This window comes from Schistocerca nitens, chromosome 3 (assembly GCF_023898315.1).
Source record: "Schistocerca nitens isolate TAMUIC-IGC-003100 chromosome 3, iqSchNite1.1, whole genome shotgun sequence".
NCBI lineage: Eukaryota > Metazoa > Arthropoda > Insecta > Orthoptera > Acrididae > Schistocerca > Schistocerca nitens.
The window spans coordinates 936546825-936569144 of NC_064616.1; the positions used below are offsets into that span (position 1 = coordinate 936546825).

Sequence of the window (22320 nt, forward strand, 5' to 3'; positions counted from 1 at the left end):
TCGATAGTCACTATTACCGGAGATATATGCATCAATAGTTTCCCATACTTAACTTGTATTACATTATTAGTAAAAATATTGTTTTGCTGAGAAATTACTATGAATTACAATCAACTGATCACTCTCACTCTTAATTAATCTTCACACTTGCACTTGCTACAACTAGGACTTTTTACTTATTCATTCTTCAGTCTTAATATTTCTGCTTCTGAATGTAAACTAGCTTCCCATTCAGTGAATAGTCCGTATTTATAGCGCTATGTATCGAAAGATCTCTGTACAAGAAAACAGTAGAATATTTGAGACTTTTCTCAAACAAATACCAGACACAATAACATATCGAGATTATGAGAATAGCCGCGACTTTACTCGTAGGTATGTGTTAGCTATCTATGTGCCAGACAGAAATGTATAAAATATGATGACGTGGACATGCATGCTATGTAGGAAAGTGCAACTACTCAATAACTCGATGCAGTCGACTCGACTGATGAAAGAAATGAATGATTAGCATGTGAGCTGACTGATTGGGGTGGAACGGGTGGCATTGCGAGTGGTACCACTAGGGGGGGGGAGGCAAGGAGGGATGCATGCCCTGCACACCCCCCACATATATCCGCTACTGGCTGAAACACCCTGCATGCTGACAGAGGCATTTGGTGACAGTCCACTGAATAAAGCAAGAACATTTGAATGGTTCAAGTGTTTCAAGTAAGGTCGAAAATTTGCTGAAGATGACGAACATTCTGGTCGAACTGAACATGCACACCACCGGAAATGATTATGTATGTTTGTGAAGTGATTCACGAAGACCGAAGACAGACAAATCTCGATCTTTGTAACACACTTGTGTTGTATGGTACACGTCAATGGGATCTGGCCAATTAATTGAACATGAGACAAATTGCAGCAAAGTTTGTGCCTCACCTTCTCAGCATTGACTAATGAAACCTCAGAATTCAGATATGCATTGAGCTGCAAGAAAAAGTTCAGGGAGTGTCCAAAATTCTTACTGAGTGCCATAACAGCTGATGAATCTCGGGTATATGTACATGACCCTGAAATGAAGGAGCAATCATCACAATGGAAAACACCATCTTCTTCAAAGCCAACAAATGCTTGACAAGTTTGCAGCAACATGAAGTCAATGCTGATAATTTTTTTTCAGCATTTGGGGAATAGTGCATGAGTTTGTTACATCTGGTCAGACTGTGAATGGGCAGTTTTACTGTAAAATTTTGAGGCAAATGAGGGGAAATGTTTGGCGCAAATTGCCAGAGTTATAGAGACTGGTTGGTGCACCATGACAACACACCCATGAACACCTTGCTCATTGTGAAGGAATCCTGGGGCAAAAACAACATAGCAACAGTCCCCCACCTTGCTACACCAAGCCCTGTGTGACTTCTGCCTGTTCCCAAAGATGAAAATAATTTTGAAAGGGTGACATTTTGACTTGATTAAAGACATCCAAGTGGAATTGTAATGTGTCCTGAACACTCTTCACCCTGCAGACATCCAGGAGTGCTTCTAAAAATGAGAACAACATTGGGATCATATCAAACATGCCCAGGGTGACTATTTTGAAGGTGACAGAGGACACGAGGATTTAAGTATAGTTTTCTCATTTTTACATTGAAATTCTCAGATATTTTGGGTAGCACCTCATATTACTTTGACAGATCAGTATTGAGCAGAAAGGTAGGAATCACAATACGAATCACTACACTACCGAAACACAAACCAATACTACTTGGAGAATGCAACTAGCACTCATGACCTGTTTACCAATGTGTCTCCACAGTGACGTAGGTGCAGGTAGCTCTGGATGACAGAGCTTTGCATGGAAATCTGGAATATAACCCCCACCCCCCTTTCACCACCACCCTGTCATGCAATCTGAACAGCATTGAAAGACATGAATACAACTATTAAATTTAATAACATAGTTTATCAGTTCACATTTGTAGAGATTATGTAGAGAAAAAAAAACCTTTCATATCTTTGTGAAAAGGAAGGAAGATTAGAGTGTAATTTCCATCAGTGACATGAAAAAATTCAAAATTGTAGGTATAAGTAAATATTGTTTATAAAAAATATGTAGAAGCTTGTGGTTCACCTGAACTGATACTTATTAGCAGTATACTCCTAATGAATAATCCTTAATAATGCAGACAAATATTTGTGGATCATTTTTAAGGAAAAGTAAATAATTTCTTTACCAACTAAATACTGCAGAACATCTACACTTTGTGCTTTTCATTTATAACCATAAAGTTGTTGTATTAAATAGTCATAGAAGAATGAATCAGTATGCTGAAACTTGGCTAATAATGGTCTCATTACTAATCTTTTGATAGATCAAGAGCTAAACATGGTGTAAATATTGCATAAAACACATAATTTGACATTAATTGCAGAATTTATCGTTGGAATTGTACTTCATAGTAACACCTTAGTATATATCATTATATATCATTTTTATGTGTCATGACAATGAAATTCACATCTATTAAATTATAAAACAACAGTTTGTTTAGCCTTAATGGACTACTTGACACATACACTTTATTATTTATTTATTTACTTGTTTGGTATTTACAAGGAGAATATTAAAAAAGAGATTACAATATAAAATAAGACACGTTCAGCATTACATAATACTAGATTTTACACAATACAATTGCTTTGGCCATAAGTTCAAGTATGTCCCCATGTTCACCACAAAAGCCATGCACAGTGCTCTTGATCAGGTGGTCCATCAATTGGTTGAGTCCACACTTGCACTGAGGGTCATTTGAGAGGCCCCATGCAGTCATCATTTCCCTGCATCAGGTTCTTATGCCTATCCTCACATGGTTTAGGGTAGTCCATACTCTTCTTGTAAGATTATATGCCTCTGTTGGTATGTTTGGATCAGCAACCAGGCTTCTATCTTCTATTCTTGACCTTGCTTCTACTCCACAATCGTTTCCATTCCTTTCCTGGATCACAGGAAATCCTATTTGTCACAGGGATGATCTAGATTTCAAGTGGTTTTTTTGGTGTCACATCCTGATGTATCAGAAGATTTTGGTTCAACAGTAACTATGTACACTGAAGCACTAACAAAGAAAATCGTTTGTCACAATAGATTTATTTAAGGGAAGCTTGCAGAGCTGACTAGCTTGATATTTCAGACATCAGTTCCAAATGTGATACATTTCTGCAGAAATATTCATCTGTCTATAATGGCTACACTGCAAAAAATAAAAAAAATAAAAAATGTGACACCAGTGCAACACTAAAGAAGTCAATGATCACAAAATGATTGTAATATGGTATAGAAAGGAAGGGAACTGTGCAAAATGGTCTGTAATAAGAAAAGTTAGATAATGAACTTCATATTATTTATATTACTAAGTGACTCTCCCAGAACTTTGTACCAGTTGCGTGTTGCCTTGCTAATGGCTTCCAGAGGCAACAAAAATTTAATTTTCAGTATTTCTTGTAATTTTCGACCAAATTTAAAATGTTGTCATAAACAACTTATGTTAAAACTTTAACCCATTAAGACCAGTATTACAGTTAGAAACTGTGTGTTTGTCTTGAGGCAGCATAACTGATGTTTGCATAAATACCCAGACTTTATTCATTCATTGTTTCATAATGAGGGCACAGTGACTTCCAACAATGTTTAAACATACTTTCAAGCATTATCTAATTTTTTTCTAGATTACATGCTTAAAGTGAAATATTTCACACATTAACTCATGTATAAAGTAATAAGATGTTAGTTAGTTGGTTGCGTGTTCCACTGATCAATTGCAGTACAGTGTTAAAGATTAATATTTCTCTTATTTACCCTATTCCCTTAAATGGCACAACATGCATATACAATATTAATAGATTTATTTATTCCTATTCAAGAATTCATCTATGGTATAGAAGGAGTTGTCAAGGAGATATGATTTCAATTTATTTTTGAAGCTATTACTGCTGTCTGTCAGACATTTCATTTCATCTGGTAATTTGTCAAAAATTTTTATAGCAGCATATTTTACAACTTTCTGTGCCAAAGATAGGTAGAGTTAAGGATATTGTAAGTCATTCTCTTTTCTGGTATTATAATCATGAATGTCACTGTTGTTGTTAAACTAGTCTGTGTTATTGAGAACAAATTTCATTAGTGAGTAAATGTACTGTGAGGCTGTTGTAAGAATTCCAAATCTTTTAAAAAGATGCCTACAAGACGTGTGACTAAGAACCCCACACATTATTCTAACCACTTTCTTTTGAGCAGTGAATACTTTTTGTGTAAGTGTTGAGTTACTCCCAAAATATTATTCCATATGACATCAGAGAGTGAAAGTATGCAAAGTATGTTAGCTTACTAATTTCTGTATCTTCAAAATTGGAAATTATTCTGATTGCAAAAGTTTCTGAACCTAGTCACTTTAGAAGATCCAAAATATGAACTTTTCAATTAAGATTCTCATCTATATGTACACCCAAAAACTTAGTATGCTCTACTCTGCCTACTGACTTCAGTTGATGTGTTATATTTATTGAAGAAACTGTACTTTTTGCAGCAGAAAATTGGATGTACTGTGTTTTTTCAAAGTTTAGGGCAAGCCCATTTGCAGAAAACCAATTAATGACTTTTCCAAAGACCTTATTTGTATCATTTTCAATTGGAGTTTCTTTTACTAGATTAATAATGATGCTTGTATCATCAGCAAACAGTGTCAGTTCAGCTTGTTGTTTCAGATAAGAAGGGAGGTCACTCATATATGTCAAGAATAGAAGGCGACCCATGATTGAACCCTGTGGAACACCTAATGTAATTTCACCCCAGTTAGATGAAGTGGCAAACTTATTTACATCACTTGACCAATATAAAGAAACTTTTTGTTTCCTGTTCTGTAGGTATGACTTAAACCACTCATATGCTATCCAATTTATACCAAAGAATTGTAATTTCTGTAACATAATGTCATGGTTCACACAATCAAATGCTTTGGACAAGTCACAGAAAATTCCTGTTGGTGACATTTTACTAATTAATGACTCTATTATGTGGACATTGAAATTGTATATTGCTGTCTCAGTGGAACAGCATTTTTTAAAATCTGAACTATGATTTACCGAGTATCCCATTACTGTTGAGATGGCTAACCATTCTTGAGTACATTATTTTCTCAAAGATTTTTGAAAATGCTGTAAGCAAGGATACTGTCCAATAATTATTGATATCTGTGGTGTCCTCCTTTTTGTAGAGAGGCCTGACAATGGCATATTTTAACCTGTCTGGGAAAATACCTTGAGTTAGTGATGCATTTCATATGTGACTCAGAACATCAGCTGTAATTGCTCCACATTGTTTTAATATCTTATTAGAGATGTCATCTACTCCAACAGAATATTTATTTTTCAAAGATTTAATAACTTTACTTACTTCACAAGAACTTGTTAGATGTAACTTAATCTGACTAAAATTTTTCAAAACTAACTCTTCCATCTACTGCCTGGCCTTTTTCTTTTGAACTATTTTCACCAATTTTTTCTCCTACACATAAGAAATGGTTGTTAAATACATTAACTACTTGTGTACTGTTGGTTAGGATGGTCTCATTCTCTTTAATAGTAATACTACCTACCCCAGTGGTTACTTTTCCTGTCTCCCTTCTAACAACACTCCATATTGATTTTATTTTATTGCCGGAGTTGTTAATTTCTTCTCTAACATACATATTTCTTGATTTCCTTACAACTTTTCTCAGTATGTTACAATAACTTTTATAGTGTAAAACTACTTCTAGATCTTTACTAGTTCTTGCTTTCTCATACAGTTTTCTTTTTCTTTCTGAAGACACATTAATATCTGTAGTAATCCAAAGTTTCTTTGAAAAGTGTGTGGTGTTACATTTAGTAATTTTCTTTTGGAAACAATGTTTGAAGAGGGTTATAAAGTTATCAAGAAATATGTTGCATCTATCATTAGCATTTGGCTCATTATATACATCTCCCCAATTAAAATTTCTTAAACTTCCTCTGAAGTGCTCTATAGATAACAGGTTGAGCAACCTCACACTTTTATTTAATGGTTTCTGAACTGTACACCCTGTTAGGTTCTGTAAGTGAATCAGTTGTGCATCATGGTCTGACAATCCATATACCACAGGGAAAGCTTGTGTGTGTTTTACATCGTCTTTCTGTACAAATACTTTATCTATTGGAGTGCTACTGTCTTGAGTTATACATGTAGGGACATTGACCACTGATTGTAAGTTATATGTTGTTAATAACATTTCTAGTTCACTTTTCCTATCAGAATTACTTAGAAAGTTTACACTGAAATCACCACAGATTAATAACTTCTTCTTTTTGTCTGACAGACAGCATAATAGGGAGTCAAACTTTTTTATGAATACATCCCAGTCTCCTAATGGGGAGTACTACATTATCTAACTGAAGTTCACATGCACAAACCTCAAAGTGCTAATCAACACAAAATTTGCTTACTTCTACAGCTTTGTATTTATACCCTTGTTTTACGAAAATGTTAACTCCTCCTATATCCATCCTAGCTCTACAAGTTTAAGATGCTAAATTATACCCATTTATACTGACACTATCCATCCCCACAGTTACATGGTGTTCAGACAGACAGAGTATATCAATCTCATTTTTATTTTTGAAATCACCTAAACACACTAATAGCTCATCTACTTTATTTTTTTATTCTCCTCTTCTTTTGATGGACTAAGTTGATACTACCCTTTGCTTTGCCCCAATTTACTGTACATGAAGTTTCTTTTATTCTATTTATCTTGATTGCGGTCTGTCTGGACTTTGGCTTTAACCTAAAAAACCTGTCTGCCTGGACCCATTAACCACTGGGATCACCCTTTGTGTGACTGTGCCCCCCCCCTCCCCCCTCCTCCCCCCTTAAAGTTTCTGCTAATATAGAAGCTAACTTATTTTTTTTCCCCTTCCTATTCAGGTGTAGGCCGTGTGTAGTGTATCCCCACCTACCAATAGCATTAACTGGAACAACACTTATGTGACATTTGGCCGGTGTCTGGAGCATCCTGTTCAGCTCGGTGTTAACATGCCTTATTGCAGTGTTTACTGAGGGCTGTTCATTGCTCTGAAAGACCTCCATGAACCGCACATTTGTGTGCCCAGTTTCTGCTCCTATTTTGTCCAGGTCATCTTGGATTCATAGACAGGCTGTTTCCTGCTCCCCCAGCTATAATCACCTGATCTTCCTTCTTAAAGTCCCTGCATAGTTGACTTAAGTTTTTTGTCACCTAATTTCTACTGAAGCTGCTGGCCCACACCCCTCCCATGACTGCTGCCTATAAGCAGAATTCTTCTTCTCCTATTCTGGTTTGATCCCGACCTGTCTTTTTTTCTTTAAGCTAATATTCTGCTTCAACCTACTTTCAACTACATCTGGATAAGGCCCTTCCTCCACTTCAGATAGCAAGCCAAACTGATTTACTGTTTGAAGTTTTTGCAAGTGTTTCTCTTTTTTGCCGCTTTGCTTGCTACCTTTTCCCAGTTCCCCGTCTCTTTTTCCTCCATTAACCTACATAATTCCAAGTTTGCATTATCTAATTCAGCCTTAAGGATAAAAATTTTTGCCTCCTGTTCAGCAATTTTTCTGTCCTTTCTACATAACCTACACTGCCATGGAAAAGGCTCATTTTCTACCCTCGCTTCCTCACCGCTACATTCGTCCCAATGAACCATAACTTACAGTCTACACAGAACACCCCCTCTTTCAAATTTTGTATGGCAACCACCACATTTGTCACACATGGTTTGACAGACAAACTTAACTCAAAAGCAGACAATAAGTTGGCACAAGACCATAGTAGTTTCGTAACCTGTACTAATCCGTAAATAAACACTAACGTAAACAAACTTTTAAACTTACTTCCGAAAGTTTTAACTCCCTAAACTCTGATGACAGACACAAATTAATTTGACTTTGAAGCAATAACTCTAAACAAAAACGAAAATCTACTCTCGCGTGAAATTTACGCCTGAAAATGTAAACTAAACTGGTGACTACCGGCCTTTACGAAATACTTCCTTTTCGATCTAAATATGGTCAGGAAAGCGAAACCTTCAATAGATAGCCTAGAGAAGAAGTAAATACAATAGGCTAAAATTTAATATTAACTAAATTAGCTCTTATTTCAATATTAATCACTTAATTTAGCGAGAGCTTCGTATACGCGTGCTTGCCTAACTGCAGGGGTGCCAAACAATCTGCTGTTTTATACAAGAGTTTTATTCTTTAATGAATTGGAGGTTTACTGGTAGTAAGTAATGTCCTATGTTAAGAAGTATTATTAAAAACTCTCGGTTGACTGTTATGTCTGAAGCTCTTATTTAAATAATTATGTCAAATCGGCATGGAATAGCCTGAAGAAAAAGTGGCAGATCAGTCAAGGAACAGAAGGGTTCAGCTATGATGGAAAATGACCATGTGATAAGTGGCAATGCACAAACATCAAACATTTCTAAATAATCTGAACCTAAAAACTATAGTAACATAGATATGGACTGCTTATGGTAACTTTTTCTGAAGGAATCAAAAAGAGAATTAACTCCCTAGACATCAAAATCTGCTGTGGGGCTGGTAATAGTTTACCTATAGCATTAAAAACTTACTAACCCAAGTAAATATTGTACTCAAGCATATATTAGGCATTGGCATTTATGTAAACAGTAAGATTAAGTGTTCGATTTTTTTCAATCTCCTATTGCTATCACATTCCTTGTTGGTCCCCGTTTTCCTGCCACACTGCAATTTTTTACCACATTTCTTGTTAGTTACATACAATCTGTCACTCCGTTTCAATTACTTCACACAATTTCATAGATAACTTTTTTCTAAATATATTGGTATTGAGCAACCAGAACTTTAGTTCTCCATGCATTGATGTTTCTACATAAAATTTTGAACAGACTCTATATCTACAATTAGGGTGTACTATGTTTATTCCATTCTTTCGTACCTTACTGCCAGTGTTTTTTCTCCATAAGAGAATCAATCCTTCTCTACACTGATGTGTTTCCACACAGGGGAATCACTTGATCTGAAAACACATAAAAATACATATATCAGCTCCAGAATGCTGCACCTAGAATAGAATGTTTGATAAGGGCATCCATCACTTTGGTGGCATACAAATGTGAGAATGTCTTAATATTGTGTCTAAATGTTGGTTGTGGTACAATGAATAGAGTCCCTACTCAGTAACAGTAAGCAGTGAGGAATACAGTGTATGCTGCACAATCTTGTCTCTTACTGGTTAGTGCAGTAGTCCTCCTCACATGTCATTCGACATTTCAGTGATAATTTTCTGTAATTGTTAGTATGGAACAAGAAAAGTTTCTTTGACCAATATGTGAGTTGTGATATGTCAGTGCATGGAGTTGCTTTATTTGTGCATGGAGTTGATTTATTTCTACTAAATGTGGTGATGCATAAGGGTTGGAGACATAGACTTATGGTTGTGACAAACGATTTATGTCAGCTGATAGGTTACTCTGTGGTGTTGTAGATGAATCTCAGTGATCTGCTGTCATATCACACATGTCATTTCATAATTTTGGCTGTATTTTTTAATATTAAGATTGGTGTTTCAACTGAATGATCCATTCTCACACAATATAACTGTTTAGCCCGTAGAACTCCTCCGTAAGAGTGTTGAAGAATACAGAGAAGAACTGGGCCTCTCGTCAGATGAAGTCTATAAATTATATATTGTGCAAGAGAGGGAAAGATTAAGTGAGTAATACTCTGTTATCTGTTTATTAATACTTCTGTATCATTTTGTCAGCAATGGAAACTATTTTACGCAAGAGCTAATTCTTTGTGAATACTGTGTCATATTTGTAGCAACTCTTCAATGAAATTAAAGTATTATCCTTTATACATTGTTGATGATTTTGATTTTGATTTTGATTGGGGTTCGAAAAACAAAATGTATTATTCATTGCATTTGTGTCTTTTCCTCTCTTTCTTCTGCTGAGGATATCAATTAGTATGCCATTATTAAAATATTAATAGTATTCAAAAAACATGCAGAAGTAACTATTACTGTTAAGTAGGAATGAGGGTCATGATTTTCAAAGTTAAATAATAACTATTATAAATAATAAATAAGTTTGTTAGATACAGATTCTAAATAAGACCTGCAAAGTCACAAGGAAGATGTGGGGGCAGAAAAGTATTGTGAAAAAACAACATATAGTGTAAGAGTAAGTGAAGAACACCAGCTGAAAATCAGTGTATGGAACTCAGTTGAAGAAAAGTCTTAAAGATATATCAGTCTACTGAATATCAATCTTGAATTTTACAAGTGATTTACATATTTAGAATAATTTTCAAGTATCTGCAAAATTATCAAATTTGATCCAAAGGAAGCTTTCAAAAATTATTTAAAAGAAACTTTCACTGAGAAGTGAGCAAGAAGATAGTAATGCTGTAGCAAGTTTGGGGAAAAAGCTCTCTGATGTGGGAGATTAAATTTGACCTTATGTATCAAAGAGAAACCACAGAAAACAATATGTTTTTCAGGATTCATTTTTATTGTCCTATTTAAAAAACATGATTAGTGAGACAGGATTATCTTCATACATGGAAATGAATAGGACTGCTGAAGAGAGGAAGCTGTGGCTGCAGAGACAAGGTTTAGCCTTTTGAAAAAAGAAAAAGAGGAAGAAGAGGAAAGAAGTTAATAGTATTGGAAATTTTAAAGACATGTAAAAGATAGAATGAAAATATGAACTGAAAATTAAGTTTAAACAAATGTCTAGTAGAAGTAGAGAACTTAAACTGAGGTTTCCAAATTAACATGTGCTATGGAGCTCAGAACAAATTTCCAATATTCCCATTGAAAGGAGGAGATGAAGCTATTTTCGGAGAGAATATACTTACACTAGTTTTATAAAACTGAGTTAGGTGGTGCCGTGGTTAGCACACTGGACTTGCAGTTTGGAGGACAACAGTTCAAATGCGTGTCTGGGCACCCTGATTTAGGTTTTCCATGATTTCTCTAAATCCCTCCAAAATTTCTGCAGACTCTCTGAAAATCAAAATGTGATGAATAACTTGAAAACCCACCTTTTTCTCCCCTCCATAGAAGTATCTACACTGTAGGTCTGTATTGTCATACTTGAAAGTTAAAGGATAAAATATGGAAGAAAACTGCACGACCTTCATTAGCAAAGCATGTGCATTGTGCATGTTTAAATGGTATAATTATAGCTAAATGTTAAAAATGTATTTGAGTATTGTCATATATCATGTTTAACACTGTAAATGATTGAAATATTCCGTCATTATTATATAACCTTCAGAACAGAAAACTTCATTATTGAGTGATGTAATCGCATTTGGAATATAAACCTCAATCACACACAAGCCATTGTCAAATTTTTAAGGCTGTTCTCTTATAACGTGGAAGTATATGTATCTTCCTTGTTGCATAGGTGAATGAAATATGCCCCTCAACTTTTGATTTACAGATAAGCTGGAGATATGCAGAGCAATTCGAAACTCATTGTTAATGTGTTCCAATAGGGGCCAAATGAAAGAGAACTATCCTCCTTTTGATGTATCGTCTGACAGCTCAAGAATTCCAGAAGGATCTCAGAAGGAAGTGCAACTGAACAAAGAAACCAATTCAAAAGCAAGAAAACAAGGTACCTATTTTTAATCCTGTGGAATCACATTCATAAGCTTGATGTCTTTATTTCGCTGTAGCTCATTACAGTTTCTTCTTTTTCTCTCACTGGAGGTAAGTGGAAATTTTCCATATCATCATTCAAGGAAAGGAATTAACAGTGAGCTCATTGTAGGTTGGATTATTCAACAACAACAAAAAAGTAACAGGAATGGTATGAATGTGGCAAATCTGCAGACATTGTACAGGATGAGGCAACATTGTCCACTTCTTAGAAAAATTATTGCATTACATTTGACATTCTGAATGGAGTTTAAACATCCATCACTGAAGGTGGTAAGTTTGAGTGTGCTCTTAGCATTACTTGAGCAGCTTATGTTGCCAGATGATGATGGCTGTAAACCCATTTGAAAACTGTACCAGGTAAATTGGAAGAATCCTAACAAATCTGTGATGTTTGCTGGTGATGCAAGATATTTTCCAACAAATAATTACGGTGAATGGCTATGTATACTGAAAAAGCAGTCCCTGACCCAGCTAGCTCTGACACAGGTTGACTGTTGATGATGATGATGATGAGATTTCTTGACACATTGTTCATTTTTCCCACATAGGATTTGCATATGTGACAGCCACATCTTCATAGATGGTCATCTCACACACTTTTCCTGAATTCAGTGGCTAGCCAAAAGGCAGGTACCTCTGTGCAACAATGAGAAGTGGCTATGGCATGATGAGGAGTGACATGATCCAGTGTATGGCAATGGGCTTCATACCACAGGTAGATCTTAATCATTTGCAGTTGATTAGCAAGGACAGGACTTTTGTAATGATTGATGTCTTGCGGGGTTACAGTCGATGAACACTCATTACCATTCCGTGGAATAGCATTCAGTGTATCCTGGATGTCCACAATGGAAACATAGTGGTGTGTTGTCATCTGCTCTTCAAATGCATGTTCATTTCCAGAGCTTTATACATGGCAGGGGAGTTGATTGTAGAAGGCCTATTTGGAAAGTAAGGTCCGATCAGTCAAAAAATGGAAACCACTGTGAAAATCAAATATGTTTTTTTTTTTTTGCAACAGTTACCTACATCTTCCAGCTTCTTCTCTACATAGTCACTGCTCTGATTTAGACATTTGTGTAGCATTGTATCAACTTTTTGTGCCAATTCTCTCTGCTGGTCTACAGCTCGTTGTCTGTGCCAGAATATTGTCTTCATTGCCAGTGGTTAATGTGAGCAGAGATGAAACTCAGGAAGAGTCAGTTATTGGCTCCATTGTGGGTGATCAAACAGTTCCCATTGAAAACACCCCAGGAGGATGGTCATTGCCCCTGCAGAGTGCGGCCAAGAGTTGTCATGGAGAAGGAAATGCATGACAGCTATGTTATGTGGGCTGCATGACATCAGGTGAAATCTCATACCAGGCCCTCATACTTGGCGGGAGACACTATTGTTCTATGCATCTTTACGTGCTCACCAAGTGCTCAGAACTGAAATGAGCAAAGTGGAATGATTGACAGGCATACTAGAGGCACTGGCCAATGCGTCTGTGAAAAACTTCATCAGATTTTCACTGTGGTTTCCATTTTGCATCGGAACAGACCTTACTTTCCGAATAACCCTCATACTTGCGTTGGTCAGATGCTGTGGCCGAGTCTATTCTTCTGGAACATTCAACTAGTAGTGGGAATTGGTGCTAAAGAAACATTCTGCATAAACATTCTCTGTTACCTTCTGATGTATGGGGTCGACATTCATAATTTATATCTCTTGTGTACTTGGACTGACAGTTCTGGCGGTCATAAACTGCTGTACTGTTGACTTACTACCTGGTGTATGGGAGGTATTTCTTCTCTTAGTACCTGACGTATGATGGAGAAAATGTCATTGAGGTCTTCCACAACTGCCATAGGGACTACATTCAGGAGTCGGTCATACCTCTTTCTCCTGACTCTCCTTTGTTGCATTTCCTTGAAGTGCTGGCACTAGTTCATGAATTCCTCAGTTGTGACTTTCCTTACCTTTCATCAAGTGTGAGGTTTTGTTGGCTTCTGTCATATTTGGATTCACAGTGTGGCCTAGAGCCAAAGTATTCTGTATGTAAGACTTTGTCATTTCCTCATGACATTGGGTCCTGTTCTTCAGTTATCCTTCTGCTAAGCAGATTTGTTGCCAATTGTTGCCAAATGTTTTCTTTAATTTAGAGTTTGCCCCAACTACCAACCTCCCCTTCATCATTACTGAACCACGGCTGAATTGTGCCATCCAACTAAAATTACATCTTTGCCAATGACATCATGTTGTCCCACCTATCATATCTGGCAACTCCATCAAATCCTTTCAGAAATTTCGTTAGCTGCTTACTTGTATGGCTTTTGTGTTGCCTACTTGGAGTCACAGTGATGTAGATGTTTTAAGTACCTGGCATCTTCACCAAACAATGTCATGTCATACCCATCGAATCTGAAAGCAGGGTTGTCAGTGAAGTACAACATTCGGCACTGAAAGCACGTTTAGGATGGATGCCAGCCTAGAGAGAGAACAGACCTGCATCCTAGATGTGAGTGCTATTTATACAAACATTTAATATGCCAGAATGTGCAAACATTATAAAAATAAAAAATTTCAGAAGTAATTGATAAATGATAAATGCTAAATAACAAATACTTGCTGGTGATTTGATTTGAACTGGTGACTGGCAGCACACCACCTTGTGATACTAACTACTATGCCTCACTGTATGCACCACAGCTCATGGCAGTATCATGCAATCAATTAATGTAGATGACAGAATAATCCATCTGTGATCTGTAGAGGCCAACTACTATTAAGCTGCTCTTGATTGTCTTTATTGTTATTACTATTGATTCAAAGGCCATCTCCATAGCTTTGTTTTATTATATTCTTTTCATTTCAGATGTTATTTGTAAAATAAATGGCTACATGAACAACCTCATATATTTTGTACAATATATACTTGCAACTTTGTAGTTATTTAACTTAGAACTACAAGTTTCTTCAATCTTGCACCAAAGTTGATTCACACTACATAAGCGCAGGGCATAGTCTTGCAGAAATGCACCAGTTCGTTCGGTTCACTTGGTAACATACTTAATATTCTGGAACATTTTTTTAAAATTTTCACCTGTAGTGGGACTGTCAACATTTATACCTTCATGTTTGCTGAAGGCTGATTTGCAATAAAAAAAAGGGGGGTGGGGGACTACAATCTCAATGGCAAAAAGCCATTTTGTTAGAAAAGACTATTCAGTTAAATATTTTCTTTCTTTACTTTATTTAACTTTCTCACAAGAAATGCATACCCTTGTAGTTGAAATGTAATCCATTTTTCACTTGCAGACTTAAATCAGCTTGCCAGTTGGCATTTTATATAATCTGCAACAAATATTTTAAGCTTTGCATTTGTTTTTCTTCTTTTTTTGTTAATAGATAAACTGTTAATTAAAGTGTGTTGATGAGTAATGGTAACAATAATAATATTTTTCAATTTTTTTAGTTCTAAAAACTTTGTGAAATCTCCAAAACAAACATCAGCTTTGTTATGTGCCTCATTATCTGCAACATTTTCACAGATGATGAAATAAATTTCATACAACATTTTGCCTTCTAAATCTACATTTTCCATGATTTTTTGTTATTGCTCTGGGCTTTACAATGCTGCTAACTTGGCTAGTATAGTTTATCAAGTAACATTCTTATGTGGCTGTCTTCAAGCAAGCATATGTTGCACTTTGTTGTTGTAGATTTTCAATTGCAGTTGTCATTCTATGCATGAGTTTTGTATTTCATTGTTGATATTGATGCACTCAAGAGGCATTCTATTACTGTCCATCTTAAGGTCCAGAGGTAGCAGTTGTTAAGGTAATTGTTATAAATATTTTAGCAGACAACCAATAATATTAGGAACATAGTCCACAACAATGTGTTTTGGGAGTCAAGCTCCCATCATCTGGCTATCTAAGCTAATCCTACACATAATGCACTTCAAAAGCACTCAGAGTCAAAATATAAAAACAAATACAGTTATTTGGACATGGAGCAAGACCACACCAATGGTTGTCTGTGCCAAATGATTCACATTTACTGTACTAAGAAGGCATTACCATTCTTGCCTATTTGTTTATTAAGTGAATTATCAAACTTAACTCAGTGGATTGCTATTTCAAGTTCCTCAAACAGATTGAGTTTCTTTCCTTCCTTATATACATGTGCCATCTCTAAGACATTTGTGCTTTTAGGGGATGACTAGTTTCATGTGTATGCTAGGCAACCACCTGTCTGTTATAGTTGCCCAGTCTGAAAACATCTACATGTTACCTATATCCTGTCAAATACCACATTAACATATTTAAGACAAATTTCACAGAACCTGTCAAACATTTTTTGGCCATACAACATCCAGTTGCCATTCATAGCAAAACATTTAATGAGATATAATTTAAAGTATGAAGTTGGCAACAGGATGAGTAAATTTGAACAGGCAGGTGTTTATAAAATACAAAGCATATCATGTGAAGCAAAATTGATAGGAGAAAAAGGCAGGAATTTTTTGACAAGGTATAGGGAGCATGCAGACTAGTCACTCCCTGGAAGGCATAGAAGTGGACCTAGAGTTTAAACGTGTAGATAAGAAAGGAAAGAAACTCGACCTGCTTGAGCAACTTGACACTTGACACTTAGCAAGACACTGTGTTAAGTTTAATAATGTGCTTGATAAACAAACTGGCAAGAATGGTAGTGCCTTCTTCAATGGTTTTTAGACATTTTTTAAGGTTGGTGCTGGTACAAAAAGTATGAGTGACTTGGCACAGACAGCCATTGGCATGGTCCTCCCCATGCCCTTTGTAACATTTTTGGAAACTTATGGAATGACTGAGAGCTCAGTACTGTCTGTCAGAGCTGAACACATGTTTACAAAGTAGCAGTGCACAGAGTGGCAGCTGATGTGACCAGTGTTTACTGCCTTGTGGTAGGAACACTTTGGTGGGTGTGCAGTAACACGGATAAGCAGAGCATAGAATCTGTTATTATTTTTAAATTAAAACGAGAAATTCATGCCCAAATAGTTGTATCTGTTTTTACATTTTGACCTTGAATGCTTCTGAAGTGCATTTTATGTAGGATTAGCTTAGACAGCAATATGATGGGAGCTTGACTCTCAAAATGCACTGCTGTGGATTATATTCCTAATATTACTGGTTGTTGCTAAAATATTTCCTTAGTAACCATTGACGCTTACAGTGGAATGGGTTTGATTGTTAAATATGCATATTGCATTTTGGCTTTTGTCTTGGGACCTTCAGCCAGTATTTGTTTATTGATTTTCCTGACTTTTTTCCAGCATGAGTGGCTGACATTGTCAAAGGTTCAACCACGATTGCTGTTGGCAGGGTTGGACTCCAAGACAGAAGCCAACAGCCAATATATCAATTAGTAGCCATGAAAGCCTTAACAATTTTGCATTAAATGTGTGATTGATAAAATGGTTACTTTCACAGAAAAATCTTAAAATTTAGTTCTACTACTTTACCAATATACTTAAAAGCTGCCCCTGCATTGTTGATTTCAAAAAGGTCTGTTACCTGGATGTTCCAACAAACAGTCATAAAACTTAAGTTGTTATATTACAAGAACCAAGCAGAATTTAGGTTTATTAAGAAATTTAATGTTTGTTGTTTTGTGTGAGTTTTTGGTCTTTGTCAGTCTGTGTCTCAGTATGTAAAAGTCCAGCTTGCCTTTAGTGTTGAGACTGTGTATTTTTTCACCGGTGTTAAACCCACTTTAGCTACTTTTGACATAATGCTGTATAAATATATAGGTTTATAAGTGTCAGTATCTCTGGCTTTATGAAGAAGAAATGGCAGTGTTCCTTAGTATTCACTTTGCTCATTAGGCTGAGTACCCATATTATTATTATTATTATTATTATTATTATTTTCAGAATTTCACTGATATAATAGGAATGACCCCTATCAGTATGCAGTAGTAAATGTGTGGCTCTAAAAGACCAGACTACACCATTCAGATACTAATTATTGACTCCATCTGTCAGTTTCTACCTGAGATGGTGCAGTCGAGCTGTTTTCTTGCAGACATAGACGATATGGTGCTCCCAGCTTAATTTGGAGTCAGTGTGAAATCCTAACAGTTTAACTGATTTATGTTGTACATCATTAGTTAATCATAAAATTTGTTCCTGCATTTTATCAAGATGATATGGCTAAAGCAGGGATTACTACTGGAGTGGGTAGCAAAGAAAAAAATATCTTCTTGAACTAAGAAGGTTACAGGTATTCAGTGTTGACACATCATGGAGGAATATGAGCATGCAGGAGTGCCACAGCATGATGTGGCATGGACTCAACTAATGCCTGAAGTAGTGCTGGAGGGAACTGACACCATAAGTCCTGTAGGGCTGTCCATAATTCCATAAGGGTACGAGGGAGTGGAGATCTCTTCTGAACAGCACGTCGCAAGGCATCCCAGATATGCTCAATAATGTTCATGCATGGGGAGTTCGGTGGCCCAGGAGAGTGTTCCTTGAGCTACTCTGTAGCGATTCTGGATGTGTGAGGTGTTGCATTGTCCTGCTGAAATTGCCCAAGTCCGTCGGAATGCACAGTGGACATGAATGGCTGCAGGTGATCAGACAGGATGCCGACAAATGTGTCATCTGCCAGAGTCATATCTAAACATATCAGGGGTCCATTGATTTATGAGGTTGCCTACATACCTGTACACATCTATCTGCTCGATACAGTTTGAAACGAGACTCACCCAACCAGGCAACATTTTTCCAGTCATCATCAGTCCAATGTTGGTGTTGACAGACCCAGGCAATGCTTGAAGCTTTGTGTTGTGTAGTCATCAAGGGTACACGAGTGGGCCTTTGGCTCCAAAAGCCCATGTCAATGATGTTTTGTTGAATGGTTCACATGCTGACATTTGTTGGTGGCCCAGCATTGAAATTTGCAGCAATCTGTGGAAGGCTTGCACTTCTGCCACATTGAATGATTCTCTTCATTCGTCGTTGTTCCTGTTCTTGCAAGATCTCTTTCCGGCCACACCCTGACATTCACAGTACACCAGTACACTCGTGAAATGGTCATATGGGAAAATTCCCACTTCATCACTACCTCAGAGATGCTGTGTCCCATCGCTCATGTGCCGACTATAACACTATGCTCAAACTCACTTAAATCTTGATAACCTGCCATTGTAGCAGCAGTAACCAATCTAACAACTGCGCCAGACACTTTCTGTTTATATAGGCATTGCCAACCGCAGTGCCGTATTCTGCCTGTTCACATATCTCTGTATTTGAATAAGCATGCCTATATCAGTTTCTTTGGTGCTTCAGTGTATAATGCAGCTAACTGAAATGACACTGCCAGCAGTAGATGCTGCTAGTCCCAGGGGACTGAGAGGGGCAAGTGATCAATCATGCCAGCTGCCCCCTGAGATACTGTAAACCATAACACAAAGATATAGAGCCTTCCAAGAATGGCACTTAATGAGACACCCCACCACAAAACGCCACCTCAGTCAGCTGGAGTGTGAGATAAAGGTGGCAGTGGAAAACCACAGAAGTAAGGATTGGGCAGGCAAGGTAGCCACACTTCACATTAACAGTGACACTGCCTGGAGAACTATAAAGCAATTCCTTAGGAAAGAACAATGGATTCCTCTCCTGCAAGTTGGCAGAGAAGTTGTCTGTGAACCTGATCCCAAGGCTAGCATCTTGGCTGACACATTTGCAGACAGCTTCAAGCCGTCACAGTCATATTGTGTGGCACAGATTAGTTCTATTTCTCATGGATGAGGCAGCAGGTAATACCAGAAATGCTATTTCTGAGGAGGAAGTGGGAATACAACTTTGTAATCTAAACCTGAGGAAGGGTGGAGGCTGTGACTTAGTGGAATTTGCTATGCTTAAGTAGGTGGCATCTGGCACCCTCCATCCCATCACTAAACTTTTAAAACATATCTTAAGGACTGTTGACTACTCTACTACCTGAAAACATACAGAGGTAGTTTCCATTCCTAAACATGGAAATGATGTTAGACTCCTGCAAAACTAGCAACCTATAATACTACTTCCTACCATTTCAGAAGCCTTTGAGTATCTATATGTTCAAAGGAGCACATTAGTAGCAAGATGTTTGTACCACCTGAACCGTTTTGGTTTCTGGTGGTCACAGTGCACAACAACAACTTCTGCATCTTGTTGATGACATGATGGGAGCCTTGGTGTGTCCAGCGTACTCTGGGGCAGTACTTCTCAACATTTCCAAGGCCTTTGACTGTGTGTGACATGAGGGCTTCCTCTAAAAACTCTTTGTATTGAGGGTACCAATGCCACACATTAGGCTCACAATGTCTTACCTGCATAATCACATATTCAGTGTCCACTTCAGAAGTGGCATCTTCACAGTGAGGCCTATGCTAATGGGAATGCAGCAGATGTCTGTCCTTGACCCCCAAATGTACTCTCTGTGTACTTCAGACATCCCAAAGATGGATAGTGTGTCACTGGCATGTTTCACAGATGATACCACACACTATACTTGGTGCCTAAAAGTTGATGTCTTGCATCATTGTTCCCAGGCAGTATGCTATGTGCTAGGTGCCTGGGCCACTAAGTGGCATTTGAAATTCAATGCTGTGAAAAGCAAGCCCATAATAATTATATGGTGCAGACTGCCATTGGACTTCCAGCCAGTGCGTGTTATGGGAGACCTCATCTCGTGGTCTTGCCCTGCAAAGTATCTGGGGGTGACCCTGGACAGGCACCTCATCTTAGGGCTGCGCATTGGAGAGGTTAGGAGGAGGGCACTTGGCTGTCTACAAGTGCTTTACCCTCTGAGTCAGTGCTGCTAGCACACTGCACATTATGCTATGTGTAACACTGATCTGACCAGTACCTAGTGTGGGGGGAAAGCAGCTGGCAGCAATCTCCATCATCAGGAGGCAGAAACCTAAGGCTTGCTGTGCACATTCCATGGGATTTCCTGACAAAGGAACTGCACAAGATTACTGGTTCCCAATGTTGTGAGACTGGTTCAAACTGACTGCTCAACAGTTTTATGAAACATCATAGCAGTCAGGAAATTGGGCTGTAGTGAACCTGGGCAATCAGCAGCATAGGAGGGGACCACACACTGGCCTGACCTGCTTCAGCAGTAAATCAACTGTGAAAGCAAATGTACATCAAACAATGCATGTAAACTGCTTCAGAACATATAGGCCAAACACCAAAAGATAGGAAAACAAACATGAAAACTAATTAGGAAAATGAGGAATAGTGATATTACTTAGACTGCACAGTGAAGTGACGTTTATGAATGTTTTATGTCTGTAGTATTTGTGTATTCCAGAATATTTGATGTTTGTATAAATAGTGGTACTCTGTTCAGGAAGTCAGTTCTTTTCTGTTATAACTGCACATTGGTGTTCGTAAGAAACATGCTTGCAATGCCAAGTGCTATACTTCAGTGATGGACTTGCTTTCGGATTCAGACTTAGTTCTGTTTGCAACATGATAATATTGGAAGAATGGATGGGTTAACAGGAAGTGTACTAAAGGATTCACGAATACTTACCTTGGCACTGGAAGAAGCATCAGAAGGAGGAGAAATGTAGAAGCAGAGAAAGATCTGTAACACAAATTATGAATTTGAAATTGAATATTTCCATGTCATGTCAATGCAGTAAGAGGTCTTGGGTTTCTTGCAGTGCTTGTTCATGAATTAGGTAGTTGATACAACAATAAATACAAGAAGATTTTATTACAAATTATGGAGGTTGTTTGATGTTGTAAGTAAGCAGAAACAAAAAGGTTAGCTCAAGCTAGGAAGAAATGGAGAAAAACACAGACTCTTGCAGAGCAATGTTCTTTTGCTAGAAAATGTAATAATTACAGTTTTTAATGACTGGCAGCAGGTATACTATTTATAAGCCAAATGCATATTAGAGCACTCCCTTGTATTTAGTGTCATTGTCTGAAATGAAAAGCATTTTATTGTCTTCAGAGACTAAGATAATACATATTGTGTTATATACACTCCTGGAAATTGAAATAAGAACATCGTGAATTCATTGTCCCAGGAAGGGGAAACTTTATTGACACATTCCTGGGGTCAGATACATCACATGATCACACTGGCAGAACCACAGGCACATAGACACAGGCAACAGAGCATGCACAATGTCGGCACTAGTACAGTGTATATCCACCTTTCGCAGCAATGCAGGCTGCTATTCTCCCATGGAGACGATCGTAGAGATGCTGGATGTAGTCCTGTGGAACGGCTTGCCATGCCATTTCCACCTGGCGCCTCAGTTGGACCAGCGTTCGTGCTGGACGTGCAGACCGCGTGAGACGACGCTTCATCCAGTCCCAAACATGCTCAATGGGGGACAGATCCGGAGATCTTGCTGGCCAGGGTAGTTGACTTACACCTTCTAGAGCATGTTGGGTGGCACGGGATACATGCGGACGTGCATTGTCCTGTTGGAACAGCAAGTTCCCTTGCCGGTCTAGGAATGGTAGAACGATGGGTTCGATGACGGTTTGGATGTACCGTGCACTATTCAGTGT

General features: G+C 37.6%; 1 protein-coding gene across 7 annotated transcripts in view; it reads left to right on the forward strand.

The window, feature by feature from the left end:
- The window catches only part of LOC126249014 (coiled-coil domain-containing protein 177), a 280978-nt gene that overhangs the window by 169341 nt on the left and 89317 nt on the right, over positions 1-22320 (forward strand). For 5 of the 7 annotated variants that reach the window (XM_049950607.1, XM_049950605.1, XM_049950608.1 and 2 more), the window contains 2 exons: positions 9688-9793; positions 11536-11712. In XM_049950607.1, coding sequence (XP_049806564.1) covers positions 9688-9793; positions 11536-11712 — 283 coding nt within the window. The remainder of the gene's footprint in view (positions 1-9687; positions 9794-11535; positions 11713-22320) is intronic. The other 2 variants (XM_049950610.1, XM_049950609.1) reach the window with 2 other exon arrangements.